The following is a 15,027-nucleotide window of genomic DNA, read 5'->3' on the forward strand; positions in this document are numbered from 1 at the left end:
GATCTTCTCAGATCACAGGGATCCTGGGTGCTGCATTACTCTCTCAGATCACTTCAGCATTTACCTTCTTCCAGACTCTGCTTCTACTGTTATAACATGAGGAAAGATTTTTAAATCATTATTGGGTCCTAAAGTAGGTCCCTTTTTATGATTTCTCGGAAATGACCCATTTTATGGAACTTTTGGTTGTTCAGCATAATGGATGATAAACACTTTAGCCTGCCAGTAGGCTCCTAGTGAATGTAACTCATTCACTTCTTTGATGAGGATGTTTTATACTGTAACTCGCATCCGTGGTCCAGAGACTAAAACATGGGAAGATGGTATTATACATAGCTTGGTGGGAAGAATGAAGACAAAAATTTGACTTTAGTGAGATTCCAGTAGCAAACAGCAATGTAAAATTTGCTACTGCCTACCTATCAGCTATATCATTTTCATTCTGATACATATTTCTTTCTTGAGTCCCAAATTTATGATTTTAACTTAATGATGAAACAATTTATTATCTAATTCAAAAGTTCGTATCATCCATGTTTGTTTAAAAAGCCTAAACTTGCATGCAGTTTCTTTTAATTCGAAAAATGTTTGTCAGGCCCTGTCTTCTCCTTAGGGAGAGGAAAAGATCAAATTCTACAAAACCGTTTTTTTTTTTTTTTAAAGATTTATTTATTTATTCATGAGAGACAGAGACAGAGAGAGGGAGAGAGAGAGAGAGAGAGAGGCAGAGACACAGGCAGAGGGAGAAGCAGGCTCCATGCAGGGAGCCCGACGTGGGACTCGATCCCGGGTCTCCAGGATCCCACCCTGGACTGAAGGCAGCACTAAACCGCTGAGCCACCAGGCCTGCCCTACAATACCGTTTTTAAAGGTTTTAATATATAGTGCAAAGTTTCAAGAGAGCATTGCTCTCTGCCTCCTGACAGTTGTATGGTGGGTGGAAGAAAGGGGCAGGAACTGTGGTTGCGCAGCTTCATCCTGGTGATTGTACTCAGACTTCTTACTCTTGTGACCATTGGCAATATTTGCTTCTTAAACACAGAACCTGCCTGGACAGCACATGACCTGGCAGCTGGCTCGCTAGCCTGGACACACAGACTATAGTACTCCTAGCTTGCTTCCTCCCCATAGCCTCTGCTAGTGATGGGTGTAGCTTTTCCTCTTGGGATTCTTTTGCCGTTTAAATCTAAAATAGCACCACTGCAGGCAGTGAAAAAATTCTGGCTGTTCTGTTGGTTGTAAGGGTCTCGCTTATTTCATCCCCCTACTCCAGATTCCTTCAGCTTGCCTGGTGTTCTGACGTCACCCTTTCAGTGCTACCGCCATAATCTTCTGACCTGGGCTTATTATTGGTCCAATGTATTTTCCTTAAAAACAGAACTCAAAATATAACATATGTTGTATCCTTCTTGACTCGGGAATGCAAATGAATTTTCCAAGCAAGTGAAGGTACCTACAAATACCTAAAGTGTTGTTTTTAACAAATGTATGTATTTCTCCCACCTATATTTCCTGGCCTTCACCCCATTACCCTGAGTAGAAAACTCAAGTTTCTTTGTCCCCCCCCCCCCCCCCAGGCTTTGTTCTAATATGGTACTGTAGTACTGTGTTTTTTTTTATAGAACGTTTTGGGTTCTATATGAGTTTTGCCCTTAAAATACGAGGTTCCAAATCTCTGTGCTTTTTCTTCTTCTTCTTCTTCTTTTTTTTTTTAAATCTCTGTGCTTCTTAAGTCCTTATATTTTTTTGTAGTTTCATTTGCTTCCCATGTGAACCTCTTGGTGTCATAGATGTATCTAGCTGTAGCGGTACCATCCCCCCTTCCTTTGCCATTTTGATGGACTGGAAAACCTCATCATGACTATTAGAAACACAGCTAAAAAAGATCATCAAGAACTCTTCTGTGAAAGCACCCGCTCATCCTTTTATGGACTTGGTGACATCAGCTTGGCCACTGGAAGCATTTTTTCCTAGTTCTCAAAATGTTATGACCAATTAAAGACTAGCAGATAGATGAACCAAATCCAGACAGATAACATGTAATTCCTATTGTGTTCTGTTTTTGATTGTCATTCTCTTTAACATCTAAGTTTATCAGCAGTATTTTCTAGGAGTTGACCTTAATTCAGAACTGAGACCAATAAGCTTTCAAACTCAGTTTTAGTATATTAATATTTATTCAAAAGTGGCCATAATTTTATAACATTTATAAACTATTCAACAGGTACCATTAACTAATAACTGTTTCAGTATCACTTCTATCTTCAGATTTTTTTTTTTTTTTAATCTTCAGATTTTGATCTTTCCATTGGTCTCTGACTCTTAATTCTTCTCTGTGTTTTGTTTTCCAGATCAAATCCAGAGCAAGGCCTGTAGCAATCCTGGTTTCTACACTTACTTAAGTGAACTTTGCTAAAGGATAAATATTTCTGATACAGGAACCTCTCACCAAAACCTTAGAAACACTTGCACCTTCATTGGTACAGCTTACCGTCTCCCCCAGCTTGGCAGTTTGCCCTATGTTTAGATTTGTTTTCAATCTCTGCACATTCATAGTGTGACATCCTGTTCTAGAATTGTGATCTTGCATGTACCCTCCCTTCCTCGGTCCCTCTAACATTCCTTTTAATTGAATTGCTTTAAAAGAAATCTTAATTTGAGTCTGTTTTAGGTATCTGTTCCATTCCAGAAGGTAGGTTAGGGAAAGATGGCCGATACATATTTTGAACTAAGTATAGCTCCCTTTTTCTGAAATAGAAACTGCCACCCTGAATGTGCTTAGCAGTGCAAAATGGGTTATGCCGATGACAAAGCTCAGAATAGATCTCTAGACCTCCTGAGGATTTGTCCCCTTCTCCCCACCATGACCAATTTTATTCCCCACTTTCTGATTCATTTTCTGTGCTCCTATCTGGGATATGTTTCTTTTTGTTCTTAAGGAGGTTTCCTTTGGAGTCTTTTGTCTGGGTCTGCTTAATAATCAGAACCAGGAAGGCTTTGTTTCTAGCTCAGGGAAAAGGAATAGCACAGAGCCCCCAGAGGAGCCTATCCTTCCTGATAGGAACAGGTTGTACTGACTGGACCATTGAATCTAGTACTGCTGCCTATGAAACTGGTTATGGCGCCTGGCTTTGCATTAAATCGAAGGGTGTTTTGTTTTTTAATTTCATGGAGTCACTGAGCAATATCATATTTGAATGCCCCAGTGATAGTCAGTGAACTAGAACCTTCTGGGTCATGCCATTACTTTGCCAAGTCAGTTTGCTACAGGAAACTAAGAAGACAAGTGAGTCTGTGACATTGGAACTCAGGCTTCCTACTCAGAACACAAATTCCTGTGTCTGACCCAGAGTCTCACTCCCCCAGAGCCTCAAGAATTTACATGTAGCAGTTACATTTTAAAATGGATTTACCATGTAGTTGACAAATGGGAATAGATTTGGTTGACTGCTCACAGTGTATTATTGGTAGAAGAGGAAATTCCAAAGAAGTGAATTTTAAATTAGTTGGTTTGTGGGTTTTGAAATTAAGTGAAAGAGTTTAGTGTTTTTAATAAGAATCATAGATCCTTTGGACAGTGCTTTGCCAGAAGCCATTTAATTTCCTGCTCTTATTATGTATCCTTTTACTTAAAGATGATAGAGCTATAATAGTAAAGAACGTTTTAAAGAGAAAAATCTGAAATCCTTTCACCCTTCTATAGTCATTTTTATTTCCATTTATTCTTGTAAATTTTTCATTCATTCAGTTAGTTATTAAGTTTCTATGTGTTAAAAATACAGTGTGCCCTCATTCCTGTGTGTTTAAAAGCTATGTAGCTAGCAGTGTTTTTATTCTGCATTTCATAATCTTAAGTAACTCATGTCTCTTTATAAATAGTATCTTTTTATAAATGGGGAATCTGGAGACCCAGAAGTCATACCTTAAAGGCATACCAGTAGTAGAGTTACCTTTAAAATCCAGTTTTCTTCTCATGCTACGTACTCTTGATTGTTTCTGTGATTAGGAGAATGTCAGGGGTTCCGGTTCTAAAATACTTACCTGAGTTTTAAATTTAATTTTATTTGTTAATTAAGGTGTTGTAGTCTGCAAAGGGGAGGCAGAATATCAGTAGTTTACAAAATTGTTTCTTTTCCAAAACCCATTTTGCTTTCAGGATTGTCCTAGTTTATATTTATGCTCCTTATTTTAGGAAGAATGGCATTACTGAAAGGCACCATGTTGTTTTTCTAGGGAAGGATCTCTCATGTCGGAGCAAAACAGATCTTGACTGCATTTTTGGAAAAAGACAGAGTAAGAAGACTCCTGAGGTATTAAGCCACATACATTTGATATATGTTCTGTTTCAACACTGCTTGACTTTCTGTGCATAGAACTATTTATATGTTACCGGTAGTACTTTTTAGATAAACTTACCAAAAAACACTTGTTGAGAGGCTTCATATAGAAGCTAAATGTGATCCTCTCAATAATAATAGTTGGAAGTTAATATATTTTACAAGAATTCTGAGAAAGGATATGGTTACCTGCTTTTTCCCTTGTGTGAGGACTAGAATAAACTTGGGGAGGAATGTCTTTGCTGGTTTATTCAAAGGGGAAAATGTCTCTCCTATTCCAGGAGAGAGGGGTGGTTGCATGTAGTGGTTTTGTTTGCTCTGCTTGGACTGTATAACTATTTGGGATATGGCTTGGGGAGGAACAGTATCATGTATGTACTCCTGTTCTGGTCTATTCTCTTTTAAAAGCAATTTGAAAGTGTTAGGTCGTTTGGATATCAAAATAGAAGTTTTGGGTTTCTGGAGATAAAGGGATAAAACTTTAAAATTGATGTTGTCTCCAAAAATCTGCCATTATGGTTGCTATAGCTATTACTCAACTAATCTGATATGTCCTACTTACAGTTTCTTTATTGGCTCCTAGCCAAGGCCCTTGGTGACTGTAGAACAAAAAAAAAAAAGACTTGTGTCATTTATTTCTGATTTTTTCTAGACCGACAGGAATTTTTCAGGACAGTAGCTATTTGTTACTTAATATTATTTTCAAAGAGTCTAGTTATTAGAAATCGTGCTCGGTGATTTCCTCTGTGGGTTGGGACTAAATTCCATCTTTCAGCACTTTTTCTGCCTCTACACCTTTAGCGGTTGAGGACTGAGGAGGCAGGCCTGGGCCCCATTGGCTCGCTCAGGGGCGGTGTCTGTAAGTCTCTGTTGAGTCATGTCAAAGGCAGGTGGGTCATTAGGGAGGAGGTGTTCTGACATCAGGCCACACTGGATGCTTCATTCACTGAGAAGCTGATGGAAAGAACTGAGGATCATCAGACAGTTCTGCTTCTGGTCACACCTCTGCCCTTCAGTGGTTACTGTGTGACCTGGATTGGATAGGGCCCTTTGCCTTGTTCACTCAAGACTTTGTGTCAGTCTTGTATGAGTCTTCCTCTTGAATCATTCTACTTTGGTCTTCCTCAGTAATTTCAGTATCCTCAAGGGTGTTCTAACAGCTTTGCCCTGCCCTAACGATCCCCTCCCGTGGTCCCTACACCTTATACCTTTGCATCAGCCCATGGCCCACCCTGGATCTCTGATGATAACCTTTCTGTTCCAGGTCTCTCAGTCTTGGATTCCCACTATGCTGGCATTTCCAAATCCTTGCATTCTTGGATTATTTGACCTTCTTTTTCCTCCCTGCTGTCAGCCCCTCTGCCTGCAACCCTGGTCTTTTTTAGCACTCTCTTTGAAATTTTACAGTTGAACAGATCAGGGAAGGGTATTATAGATGGACTTTAAGTAGAACTTTAAAAGAACTTATGTGAAAAAAAATAAAAAATAAATAAAAGAACTTATGTGGGTAAGCACAGAAAAGCTTTTTCTTATAGGAGATTAGAGGTTTCTAATCCTCTGACAGATGTCTGTCAGTAAGTCCTGATGTTAGGTGCCGTGAGGTTTTTCAGTACTATCGAGCATTTCTTGGCTTTTTTGTGGTGTAGTCATTCATGACCTTGTTGATGTGAGCCTGTATTTGAGGAGCTTCGGAAACAATTCCCTGGTACTAGCCTAGGGAAAAATCTATTACGGGCAATTGATGTGGAAGAGACCAGCCTTGATATAATACTGTGTTTTGTGTAGCATTTATATCCAGGTACTTCTTAATCTCTCATTTCAGCTTAAGACTTTCCTCTTGTTGCATTGAAAATCCTGATTGTTTGGTGAGGCAGTTTTATATCAAGGTGCAGTGCTTGGTCTGCCAGTAGAGTGTAACAGGACTTACACTCAGTTCCCTGAGGAACTTTAAAAAAATGCTAATGCCAGGGTTTCACCCCAGACCAGTTAAATCCAAATTTGGGGTTAGGGCCCAGGAATAAGTATCAGAAGAAAAAAACAGTTTTAATTTAAAATAAAACCTACCCAGACAACTCGAGTGATACTATCGAGTAAGGATTGGTATGTAACACTTGGGAGAGCTCCTGGCTTTCATGTTATGAATATTGCCTAGGACAGGGTTTCTGGAATCTTAATATGTACACAGACCATCTGGGAATTGTATTAAACTGCAGATTCCAGTTCTTGAGGGTGGGTTGGGGCCCAAAGGTCTGCATTTCTGAGAAGCTCCCAGGTGATGCTGATGCTACTGGTCACACTGTTGAATGTACCACATGAATAGACAAAGCCTCTGTGATGTTTTACATTTAGCACATATCTATAGGCATATGTAAGATGGAATGTCTTTAATCACATTTTAAGATGCCAACTAAAAAGTATTTCTGTAAAGCAGATTAACTTTTTTTTAGTTTTTATTTAATTCTAGTTAGCACACGTGTAACATTAGTTTCAAGTATACAATATAGTGATTTGGCACTTCCATACAACACCCAGTGCTCATCACAAGGGCTCTCCCTAGCCCTATTTTATCCATCCCTCCACCCACCTCCTCTCTGGTGACCATCAGTTTGTTCTGTATAGTTGAGAGTCAGTTTCTTGGTTTACCTCTCTGTGTAGTTTAAGTTTTAGATACGTTTGGATTTTCATATGGAGTTGGCTCTCTTGAGGCACACCCATACCTTCCTTGAATAAACTGTTGCTATGAAACCTTACCATATTAGTTACAACAGTTCTTACAGCCAAGGGCAGGAGGCCTTTGATCAGATTTGTTTGAAAAAACCACCTCTTTTGGCTCCTGTTTGTAGTTGGAAGGAGTATCACTTTGTGTTTACTCCCTTGACCCCCATAGCAACATTGGCCTAGAATTTATATTTGGCATTGCCAAGGTAAAGGTGCTGCTGGAGGTCAAATACCTAAAGAATCCTAGACACTGTGGCAGTATTGATTTTTAACACAATAATCCTTTGTGGGTGCTCTGGATAAGGAGCTGATACTGATCTTGTCTTTGCATCTAGATTTAAAGAACCTTGGGCATTGACCACACCTGGCTTGGGCAACATCCTATCTCTCACGTTAAACCAAACTTACTGATATCTATAATTCCTGATAGTTGTAATGATAGAAAAGAAACTACAACCTTATGAAGCATCTGTGTGCCAATCACTTGCTATCCACTTATGATAGTGTTTCATTTATCCCCAGAACAGTCCTATGAAATAGGCATTATTGTCACCTTTTTAGCAATGAGGAAACCAATGCTCAGCAGGACTTGTTATGAAGGTCCAAGGTGGCACAAACAGGTGCCTCTGACTCTAGAGTCATTGTCCTTTCTCCTCTACCTCAAAGTTAGTTAACTTTCCTGTCCCCCCCCCCCCAAAAAAAAATCTATGTTTAAATGATTTTAGTTATGCCTTAGAAGTTTTCTTTGAGATTTTTGTCAAAGGCATAAGTCATTAATACTTTATCATCATTTTGTGGGAAACTGGTTGGCTGTTACTCTCATATTGCTGAAAATAGTGGTTCAGCTTTCAAAACATCACTACCTTTCTGATGGGTTCAGAAGCATATTACAAATGCCTGGTCCAGCTTTGGAAACCATTATACTTTGCTGTTGGAACTGAATTAAGAGAGCTAGCTTGAGTTTCTAGAGCATAGATGTTATGTTACTTGTGCATTTTCTGGTCTCATGATTTGAAGGATCTGAATACGTTTATATCCGAGAAACAGCTGCAGCCCTTGATTTTTTTTCTCCTGTGTTTTTGCTTTAAAACTTTTAATTTTGGAGTAATTACAGATGGACAGGAAGTTGAAGAAAGTTCAGAGGGGTTTCTTGTACCCTTCATCCAGGTATCGCAGGGGTTACGTCTTACATAACTATAGCACAAAGTAAAAACCAGGAAATTGAAATTGGTGTGTGTAGTTCTGTCACTTTATCACATAAATAGATCCTGTAACCACGGTCTCAGTTAATTACAGAACTATTCCCTCACTGCAAAGATCTTCCTCAGACTACTCCCAGTTACCCCCTCCCCTGCACCACCTTAACCTCTGCAGCCACTACTGTCAACAAAATTATCTAATTCAAAATTGAATATTGTATGTATGAACCACATAATCTCTCACAATTATATGATGAGTCTTCTCACATCAGTAATGATCAATACCCAGGTTTTAAGGGCTGAGCATAGTTTCTGTGATCTACCTTGGGCACTTAGGCCGGTTAGATTTTATGTCTTCTGCTGGATTTTATGTCTTCTATCTTACATATCTTTAGAAAATGCCTTGTAGAAATCAGATTGTTTGATGTCTTTAAAGTCCAAAATGTATTGGAAGCCTGAGTGGCTCAAGTGGTTGAGCATCTGCCTTCGGCTCAGTGTGATCCTGGGATCCTGGGATCGAGTCCTGCATCAGGCTTCTGGCAGGAACCTCCCTCTGCCTATGTCTTCCTCTGCCTATGTCTCTGCCTCTCTGTCTCTGTGTCTCTCATGAATAAATAAATAAAATCTTTTTTTAAGAAAAAAAAAGTCAAAATGTATCAATTAAGTTGTTTACTTGTATAATTTCAGAAGTCTATGAAACTGTAAAGTGATGTGTATCTATAAAGTGATACCATTATTACCTGACAGGTTTGTGGCATGTCAGTACGGCAGAGCTCCCTGGGGTACACTTCTTATAGTGGATTGGTGAACTCCTCTAATTTGCATGCAGAATTCTTGGGCACATGTACATGTAGGTATGGATATATAAAGTCCAACACTTTCATCAGATTTTCCAGGGAGTCCTTGATCCGAAAAGAATCATTAAAATCCAGTACTTTGCATTAAAAAAATCTCTTCCTAGTTTAAAAAAAAAATCACAATGAAATTTTCTTTGTGTCGTAGGAGGGAGCCTTATGTCATGTAGAGGAACAGAGCCTTCCTGTCTCCAGGAACCTTACTTTTTCTTGGTGCTCAGTATTTCCTCCAGCCACAGAGCCTATCTAGAGGCACTGTTGCCCTGTTTGAATCTTGCTGTTCAGAACTACTTGCTTAAATAATGAGAGATCATCACAAGCTACCAGTTACTCAGAAAACTTTTAATAAACTGCTCTGTCTGGGAATGGTTGGTTGTATATTTTTAATTTCCAAGTCCCTTCCTTTCCTTTCCCCATCATCTTTGTATTAGGAAGACAATAACTCTGGTTTGGAGTGCACCTAAATTGGAGATGTATGCGCTTTTTATATGGAGACAAAGAAATGATCGAATATATTGAACTGAAATTACTAGGGAGCCCCCTGAGACCTGCAGCAGGTACTTGTGCTGGCCATTGCCTGCCAGGAGTTGTAGGGGGGGGAGAGAGAGAGAGAGAGAGAGAGAGAGAGAGAGAGAATGTGTGTGTGTGTGTGTGTGTGTGTGTGTGTCTTCTCTCACTTGGTGTGGGAGTTGGAGACACTGAAAAACAAATTCCACTAGTTCCTATCTTGTTGAACTTCCTGATACTCCTTTTTTTTTCTTTGCTTCTCACTTTTTCCCTCCCCCACCTTCCCAGTTTCCTTCCTCTATCCAGCTTGTTTCCTGATTCAGCCTTATCACTAGCAAAAATACTCCTAAACCATATCAAGCATCGAGAATGTGTTACCAGCATTCCTACTTTGTTTCTCTAAACAGCATGTTTCTGGCATAAGCTCTTGGCAAAATCATTGTCACTTTCTTCCCCCTCTGTAACCTGATTGAATTAGAAACCTTGGATTTCTTGCATGCTCCCCGGATACCCCAGGTAATGATCTCTTTGCTTGAATAATCTGACGGCTTTTGCTTTTTGAACCAAAGCATGACTTATGTCCCTTCCTTGTCAGTTATCATGAATCCCCTTTCTTTCCCATTTCTGACTGATTGTCAAATCTGAAAAGTCAATTCCAAGCAGACCTTTCTCTTTTTCTTGCTGATTTCATGGGATATTGTTTTAATTCTATAAACTTCAATTCCTCATAAGGGAAGATGATTGGAAAAGGCCTTTTTAAACATTTTTTCTTGGAACGTCCTTGAATCAAAAGTCATTCCTCCTTAGGTCGAGATGTTCGTTTTAATAACCTATTTTCATGAATTAGGTGGAGTTTTGTAAACGGTTTACAGGATGTGAACTCTTAAATTTGAATCTATCCCCTTCCCTGCAACCTCTATCACTCTGCCTTCCCCAATCTTCACCCCAGGTCTGGGCATCAGGATTCAAAAGCTGGACAGCTTTCCCAGCCTAGTATTTGCTAAAGCAGTCTTCTAATGAAGAACCTTTTAGTTAGAGATAAATTGAAATTTAATACCACAAACAGGCCAAATAGTACATTTACAGTCTAAAGTTTGTTTTTTTTTTTTACCAGCATTCGTGACTTCAGTAATTCTCGTCATCATTTTGACCACTTATAACAAAATCAAGATCCAAAATAATCTAAGCTGGAAAACACTTTAACCAAAACGAAATAGATAAACTTTTATGAAGATAAGCAAAGTCTCATTTAATCCCAGAAAGATCTCATTTGGTAGAAGTTAAATGAGCATTAACTTGGAGGCTAGGACTTGTAACCTGACTACAGTATCACATAAGCCTAAGTATGTAGTGTGGCAGCCATCCTGCACATGGGCTTGGGCTGTATCATGCTGAAAGCAACATCCTTTTTGCTTATTTTCTGCCCTCGTGACAGAAATAAAGGCTGAAGCCTGTTCTTTGAAGCCTGCGTGCCATATTTTAAGAATGTGGTCAGAGACTGGCATTAGGGACCAAAGCATCTGGAAAGCAGGACAGCAGCTAGCAAATGAGCAGTGCAGAAACTCTGCCTTGCCTACAGAGAAATCCTGACTTTGAATGTCCAAATGGTTTTACTGGTCTTCTAGAAAAGGAACAGATTGTTTTGTTATGCTTCATAAGGAAGAACTAGTACTGATGGATGGAATATACAGGAAGATTTCTCCTCAGAGAAAGGATGCAGCATGGGCTGGTCAGCTGTAGGATGTGCCTCACAGTTTGTTTCTGTGAGGAATTCTTGTACTTGATAAGAGTCTGAACTAACTGCACATGAGTACTTCCAAGGCTAAGGTCTCCTGATTCTAAAGTAAAGAGAAGACACGAAATACTCATATTTGAAATGGTACTTGAAGTTTTACGTTTTCATAGACTACAAAAGGAAGGAACGTTCTTGGATTCCTTTTCTTGATTCTCCTGTACTTGGACAATTTTGGCTTTATCTACTTAGGTTCCTTATCCAGGAGATGAATGTGAAAAATCTTTGGTGTCTTAAAGCAGGAAATTGAATAATATTGAGGTAAAATAGTAAGTTGTTTTAGCAATCCAAGACTTAAAAGAGTTACTAGAAATGTTGAGTGTCAAGGTGAAGTTAGCTGTCTTCGATGGCCCTTTTTCAGCCTGTTAACTCTGTTTTCTTATCTATAAAGTGAGAGTGTTGAATTATATGTCCTTTACTAGATTCTGTTTTCCATAGACTTTCCTCAGTGATATTTCCCATTCCACATACTCTTCTAGATCGATCCTTGCAGCTTTCTCATCAGGAGGTGGAGCTCAGTCCCTTCCCCTTCCATCTGGGAAGGCTTGTGACTTGCTTATAGTGATAGAATGTCACAGGAGGGGATGCTGTGTGACTTACAAGGCCTTACTGGCTAAAATACTTGTTGCTCTCCAAGGCTCCAGCCTTTATTTAAGCGGTCCAGTTGCCTTTCAGCTGTTAGAAAGCTCAAAGCCCAAACTAGCCCACTAAGAGAGTATGGCACAGAGAATTTTGCAGGTGCCCAAGACTATGTGAAGAGAAAGGTCCTGGCCACCCGCTGCTGTGCTGGCTCTAATCACTTTTTGGTCAATACCACATTAGAGAGACCTGGGGCCAGAGCCACCCAGCCAAGCTCTTCCTTGAATTACTGACCCACAGAAATAGTGTGTGATAAGGAAAGGATTGTTGTTTTAAGCTGCTGAGTTTTGCGGTGGTTTGTTGCCTAGAAAACTGAAATGGCTCTCTAAGGAGCTGTCATTCTGTGGTTCTGTGATTGTGTATTGATGGTGAACCTGGTAGATCTGTCTTAACCAGTGGAATGAGGAAATGATGTCATCTAATGAATTATTTTTTCTCGGGCTTCTTCTAAAGGGAGGCTCATTCAATGGAGTATGGCATTGAGAATAGGCTCTTTAACTTTAGAGTTTGATAAGCCTGCTTTTGAGCCCATGAGTAGTGTGAAGACTGATTTGAGGCAAGTTATTTAACCTCTCTGAGCCTTAGTTTCTTCATTCATAAAATGAGGATAATAATAAATTATCTAGCAAAAATTAAATAAAGCCATGTAAAGTTCTTAGCAAGTCGCTAGCATGCAGTAAATGCCCAGCGTACCTTAGCTGTGGCTGCCAAGATCACTGTCATCATTGTAATTGTTAACACAGATTTAAGGTGGTGAGTAATAAACCTAATATAGAAATGAGAAAATTTTAATCCATGTGCACATAGTCATATGTTGAGCAGTATTTATTAATATATGTACTGACTAAACTCACTCATTGCCAACAAGTCCTTCTCCTTCTTTTCTTTTCTTTTTTTTCTTTTCCTTTCCTTTCCTTTTCCTTTTCCTTTTCCTTTTCCTTTTCCTTTTCCTTTTCCTTTTCCTTTTCCTTTTCCTTTCCTTTTTCCTTTCCGAATGTGTGTGGGGTGGGGTTGTAGCAGGGACTCCTAAGCAGGCTTCAAAGCGCGGAGCTGAATGTGAGGGATAGTTTCATGACCCTGATATCATGACTTGAGCTGAAATCAAGAGTTAACGCTTAACTGACTGAAACACCCAGGTGCATTAAATCTTCCCTTTTAAAGTCCTCCAGCAAAGAGGTTTTTTGTTACCATTTTGCCATCATAGCAATTATAGAGGATTTCTTAGCATATCAATTTTAAAATTAATACTTAATATAAGTAATAATTAAAGCAGTAATCTTCCTTCTAATGGGATGTCCTGTATAGTTTGGGGTAGATGTAATGTGCAAAGAATTTATTGCTTTAAAATAAATAAACTAAGGTAAAAGCTCTTCATTACCATCAACACTTAGTGAGTATTCATGGAGATGATGATACTGAATTTAACAAGTTTCAAAAGCTTCAAAATGTATTTGATGCTATCCTTATTCCCCAAAGATTTACAGTGTTTTAGTACTGTTGGAGTCTGATTATGAAAAGATGATAGGATCTCAAGGACAGATAGACACTTAGGATCATCTAGTTTATGCCCCTGTATCAAGCAGGACAATTTCTGTCATTACAGTGGAAATGAGTCTGATTCTATTAACAGTAGAAAGGGAAAACAGGTTTATAATGTGAGTTTTAGAGATTAAGTTAGATATAAAGAATGTTCCTCAAAGGAGGAGTGGACAGTTTGAATTACTTAGAGACATCATAGAAAATTTAACATTTGGAGATATTTACAAGTGGAATTAAATGCCATCTAAGAGAAGAGACAGGAGACCATTACCCTGCCCTTTTCTTTCAGTGAAGTCCATCTGAACAATATAACATCCTTGGAGATATGAAAGGACAAAATAGTAAATAGTTTACCAAGGATATTAAATCTGAACCAAGATGATTCTTTGTACCTAGTACAATCTTTACTTCTATTAATGCTTTTGAAGCCAGACACAAAAGATACCCTGTTATAGGTTATGTACAGTTCTGATTTCTTCTTTTCTACAGTAAACATAGTTTGTTGGCACTTATTTAATAATGGAAAAGCTGGAGAAACGTCAGTGGTTATAAAAATTTACCTAGTATATCCTGATGATTACTCTAATTGCTAAAGCTGCAAAGACAGTAGGACTTGGCCTCCTTCTTGGAATTCATGGTCTTCTGTGAGAGGGGATAGATGTAGAAATATATTGAATATAATGTAACAAATTCTCTAGAAGAGTGTGAGAGTCTTTTCTACAGTATTTTTCCTATAGCAGCTTGAGTGTTTTAATAAGTGTAATTGAGATCATATCACTATGTTCAAAACTCTCCCAAGTATGAAAGGCAAATCTTTACAATGGCCTGGAGTTCTGTTTGTTATGCCCCCTGCCCTGCCACCCAGTCTCTGTCTTCTCTCCCTCATATACACATAGACACATACTACTGCCTTACCTCATCTTCTGTTTTTTTTTGTATCCGCTCTGCCCTCATCACACTGGCTTCCTTGCTATTCCTCTAGTATTTCAGGAATGCTCCCACCCCAAGTTTAAGTACTTGGTGGCTCCTTTATGTGGAATGGCTCACACCTGCCTCTTTCACATTTTTATCCAAATGTCACCTTATTTATAATTGAAAACACAAACAGTAACAACAAAAAACCTTGACACTCTTATACCCTCTCCTTTGTTTTATTGTCCATAGCAGTTACTGCCGACTGATACACTAAATTGTTTACTGTTTTTCCTCGATGGATTGGAAGCCCCAGTGAAGGCAGGAATTTTTGTACTCTCTAGCATCTAGAACCATGCCTGGTATGGAGTAGGTTCTCAGTGAAGTTTTTGTTGAATTGAACTCCGTTGTTGAATTATATTTTAGACATTAGGGAAACACAGACCAGAGAACCATTAATTTTTACCATGATGCCAGAAAAATCTACAGAGAACTGATGGTTGATCCTCGTGCAAAGGGCAGGAGTCTCT

The 15,027-nt window shown here is 38.9% G+C and overlaps 1 protein-coding gene across 1 annotated transcript in view; it reads left to right on the top strand.

Moving 5' to 3' along the window:
* The window catches only part of PINX1 (PIN2 (TERF1) interacting telomerase inhibitor 1), a 92,383-nt gene that overhangs the window by 27,184 nt on the left and 50,172 nt on the right, over positions 1–15,027 (top strand). The window contains exon 6 of the mRNA XM_038573661.1: positions 4,234–4,310. Coding sequence (XP_038429589.1) covers positions 4,234–4,310 — 77 coding nt within the window. The remainder of the gene's footprint in view (positions 1–4,233; positions 4,311–15,027) is intronic.

The sequence above is a fragment of the Canis lupus genome, chromosome 25 (genome assembly GCF_011100685.1).
Source record: "Canis lupus familiaris isolate Mischka breed German Shepherd chromosome 25, alternate assembly UU_Cfam_GSD_1.0, whole genome shotgun sequence".
Taxonomy (NCBI): domain Eukaryota; kingdom Metazoa; phylum Chordata; class Mammalia; order Carnivora; family Canidae; genus Canis; species Canis lupus.